This window comes from Contarinia nasturtii, unplaced genomic scaffold, assembly GCF_009176525.2.
Source record: "Contarinia nasturtii isolate CC-2019 unplaced genomic scaffold, AAFC_CNas_1.1 Cnas_scaffold_1895, whole genome shotgun sequence".
In the NCBI taxonomy this organism is placed as follows: Eukaryota; Metazoa; Arthropoda; class Insecta; order Diptera; family Cecidomyiidae; genus Contarinia; species Contarinia nasturtii.
Genome location: NW_022199225.1, coordinates 1 through 4227, shown reverse-complemented (window position 1 = coordinate 4227; position 4227 = coordinate 1). Strand labels below are relative to the sequence as shown.

At 35.2% G+C, this 4227-nt stretch overlaps 1 protein-coding gene across 1 annotated transcript; it reads right to left on the bottom strand.

The window, feature by feature from the left end:
- Window positions 1–236: 236 nt before the first annotated feature.
- LOC116347420 (tubulin beta-1 chain-like) lies at window positions 237–3437 on the bottom strand. The gene is made up of 10 exons (XM_031777997.1): window positions 3072–3437; window positions 2967–2995; window positions 2204–2408; window positions 2081–2110; window positions 1754–1983; window positions 1513–1680; window positions 1145–1409; window positions 784–1018; window positions 609–696; window positions 237–545 (listed from the first exon to the last, which is right to left on the bottom strand). The coding sequence occupies exons 1-10, from the start codon at window positions 3097–3099 to the stop codon at window positions 450–452; spliced, it is 1374 nt and encodes a 457-aa protein (XP_031633857.1). The 5' UTR covers window positions 3100–3437; the 3' UTR covers window positions 237–449.
- Between the last annotated feature and the right edge of the window lie 790 nt (window positions 3438–4227).

Sequence of the window (4227 nt, the reverse complement as noted above, 5' to 3'; positions counted from 1 at the left end):
CAGTTAAAGTTTTGCAGCTGATTTCTTCAAGGTTCAATTTAAAACTAAAGTCGATTGTCAGTGTGAACAGAGTGTGACTAATGCCAATGTTTACCGCATGATGGAGCCGCCAATTCGAATAAAATAAACCGTTTCACATTCGGTACAAATATTATTCGGTAGATGTATTGCATAAGTAAATAAACAATTGTTACAGCAAATGATGAAATTATTTGTTGAACGAAAATGTTATCAGCGATAATGTACGTCATATTTATTTTTTTATTCTTGAAGAATGATTCAGAGCTAATGTATTAAAATATTACATTTTTTTCTTGTTTTTTTTTTTGTTTTACTGGAAAAACTCAACAACTAATAAATATTACGAATGTGGATATTGATGCCAGGTGTTTGTGGATTGGGGTTTTTCTATGTATAATTTTGCTTTGGTTAACGAAATTAAAAAAAATCTATTCTTCTGCATATACAGCGTCGACTCCACCGTTTTCATTTAATCGTTGCTCTTCATCTTCTTCGAATTCAACATCTTCGTCCGCCGTTGCTTCCTGAAAATTTACAATATTTTTGTAAATAAACACAATTAGTAATTATAAAACGAATTTACGTACTTGATACTGCTGATATTCCGATATCAGATCGTTCAAATTCGATTCGGCTTCGGTAAATTCCATTTCATCCATACCTTCGCCTGTGTACCTATTTATTGCAAGTACACAAATAGTACATACTAATAAAAATCGCATTTCGAGCCAAACAATGTTTTATCATAGCTATTTAGCTCACCAGTGTAAAAATGCTTTGCGTCTGAACATGACAGTAAACTGCTCGGAAATTCGTTTGAATATTTCTTGTATGGCTGTAGTGTTTCCAATGAAAGTCGATGACATTTTCAATCCACGTGGTGGAATATCGCAAACAGCCACTTTTACATTGTTTGGTATCCATTCAACGAAATAGCTGCTATTTTTATTTTGAACGGCAAGAATTTGCGTATCAACTTCTTTCATCGACATTTCACCTTTATTTTTGTTATGCATCGATACAAATGGAAAATGTTCAATATTATTTTAAACGAAGAAAATAAACCAGAACTAAAAAAAGACCATCTTCGAAAAAGGTGAAAAAGTTTCGGTTTTTTTCTTACCTCGGAATATGACGGCAACGGTTAAATATCGACCGTGTCTTGGATCGCATGCTGTCATCATATTCTTTGCATCGAACATTTGTTGTGTTAATTCGGGCACCGTCAAAGCTCGATACTGTTGAGATCCTTTGGCCGTGAGCGGCGCAAAACCTGGCATAAAGAAATGCAATCTTGGAAATGGCACCATATTTACAGCCAATTTACGTAAATCAGCATTTAATTGACCCGGAAAACGTAAGCATGTTGTGACACCGCTCATCGTTACCTATGTGACGCATATGTACGCCAAAGAAAAGCAATGAACGAACGAACGATATTAAGTGGCTGAAAGGTGAGTTTATCATATTTGTTAAATGAGTATAACAAACCGAAACAAGATGATTCAAGTCCCCATATGTTGGCGATGATAGTTTTAGCGTACGGAAACAAATATCGTAAAGTGCTTCATTATCAATGCAAAAAGTCTGATCGGTATTTTCGACAAGCTGATGAACTGATAAGGTTGCATTGTATGGTTCGACAACTGTATCAGACACCTATAAATAGTTTGATGCAAATAAATAATGATGAGTATCATCCGTTCAAATAGATCGTATTGCATTGAAATACCTTTGGTGATGGTACAACTGAAAATGATGACATGATACGATCCGGATATTCTTCGCGGATTTTCGAAATGAGCAATGTACCCATGCCAGAGCCGGTGCCTCCACCCAAACTGTGAGCCAATTGAAAACCTTGCAAGCAATCGCAACCTTCGGCTTCTTTACGCACGACATCCAAAACCGAATCAATCAATTCAGCGCCTTCGGTATAGTGACCTTTGGCCCAATTGTTACCTGCCATTTACAATAAAAAAAAATTTCAAATGGAAATGAACACATTAAAATGCATGAACTTTCAATGGAATGACATTAAAAAGTGAAAATAACATACCGGCGCCAGATTGACCGAAAATATAGTTATCTAAAAGAAATCGAAGAAAATGAAAACAACGATTTTTGTGTTGCACATCAAAAACTAAAATATTCCAAATGATTTGGCAAAAAAAAAACAAACCTGGACGAAACAGTTGACCGTATGGAGACATGCGTACCGAATCCATGGTTCCTGGCTCCAAATCAACTAGAATTGCACGAGGCACATATTTTCCACCATTTGCTTCGGTATAGTAAACATTGATGCGCTCGAGTTGTAAATCGTTATCGCCATGGTACATGCCGCGCGGATCGATTCCATGTTCGTCAGAGATAATTTCCCAAAACTGTAAATAACAAAAATAAATCAGAATGTGTTGTGTGCAACATTTCAAAATCCATTATGGCAACCGACAAATCAATGGATTTAACAATCACTCTGTGCACATGTATCACTCCCGGCTTTCATTCCCCTTTTTTTTTGTCATATACACATATACGCATCTCTCATTCGGCAATAACATTCAATCTATCTAACTAGCACATGAGCACACTTGTTCATCATGTAAAATGATAATGTCTTGTGAAAATACATTATTTAGTTATGCAACGAGCAATATTTAACACAATTCAACATTCATGAGAATTCATTCGAAAACAACACAAACGAATGTGTAATTTGATTTAATAGTCAGTGCAAATGCATCGCAATTGGGCTAGGTTAAGAATTCATGAACGAGAATGAAGTAAAACGAAGACAAAAATAAAAGGTAATCAGACTTTTTCGAAATTTTTTTTTTTTTTAAAAATGCAAAAATGTGGTTGATCATCGTGCCGAAAAAGGAAGTAAAAATGAAATGTGTAGCGTGTGTATGTAAATGTACATTTATTATAATTGTACGTACCTTGGAACCAATTTGATTTCCACATTGACCTATAGATGTAGAGAAGAGGAAGAGAGGGAGTAGTTTTTTGTCAAAATTCTCGTGGTAATATATGTATAAACTAACCGGCTTGTAAATGAATTATCTCTCGCATTGTTTATATCGTCGCGATTTAAAATGACACGTCAACTCTATATATCCAGTAAATCGGATTAAAAAAAATTGTTTCGTTTTTGTTGTTTTAAGAGTTTAATTTTCTGCGCTATCACTGAGTAAATTTTCACGATAAACGTCATACGTGAAGTGTGTGCGAGCACGAACAGAACAAAAAAAAAAACACACGGAAGAAAAATGTGCGATCACAATTTTACTTAACACTCATAAACGACCAAACGATATAATATACAAGACACACATTAAATATGCTCACGTAAAGTAGAATAGTCAAAAAAAAAAAAGCTAAAGGAAAAATATCAGCGTACACAATACGATGTGTAACACTTAAAAGTGGCGTAAAACTAACGAAACTAAATATAAATTTGCTGATAAAATCTACGTCGCACTACTGACCGTCGAATATTGTATATTTACAGTCACTTGTATTCGAATCGTTTTCAATTCTGTCATTTGGATTTTGTTTCTCTTTCATTCTCGTTCACTTGCTTCAATCTTACTTTGTACCTTGCTCCCTTCACATGTATAGAACTTCTATACATAGTGGCCACACACATATAACAATTAGTGTACGCGAATGCATACATAAGCTAGAAAAATAGTAGTAGATTCTCATCGGTAGGCTTTCGATTTCACATGCCGCTAATTGTTTTTGTTTTTTTTTTTCTGTTGTTTTATTTCGAGCCTTGTCTGTGGACGCGCTCGCGCGCTACAGATTCGCAAAAGCGTGAGAGTGAGGTTCGTAGCAACAGAACGATCTTCCTTTTCTACTTTAAAATAATAATCGACAAGTGCCTATTTTTACACATACGATACAGTGTGTGTCGTACACAAGTTCGTGCATTGTTTAACCGCTGTTCACGCAATATGGAGCATCATTTGTTCATATGGTTCTCATTCGTTGTTTTGTTTCGTCTCTTTTATTTTTTTTTTCACGCCAATTCAGTGCTTGCATTTTCTTTCCGAAATAGAATAACAACAACGACAACGACAAATTGTATGCAATGTGCAACAATCAGTCTATGTAACCCAATGAACTTTGTTTGTTAGTCGCATTCAATTGTGTGAACTTTTGAAGTCGAATGACATACACACACTAGAGCACGCA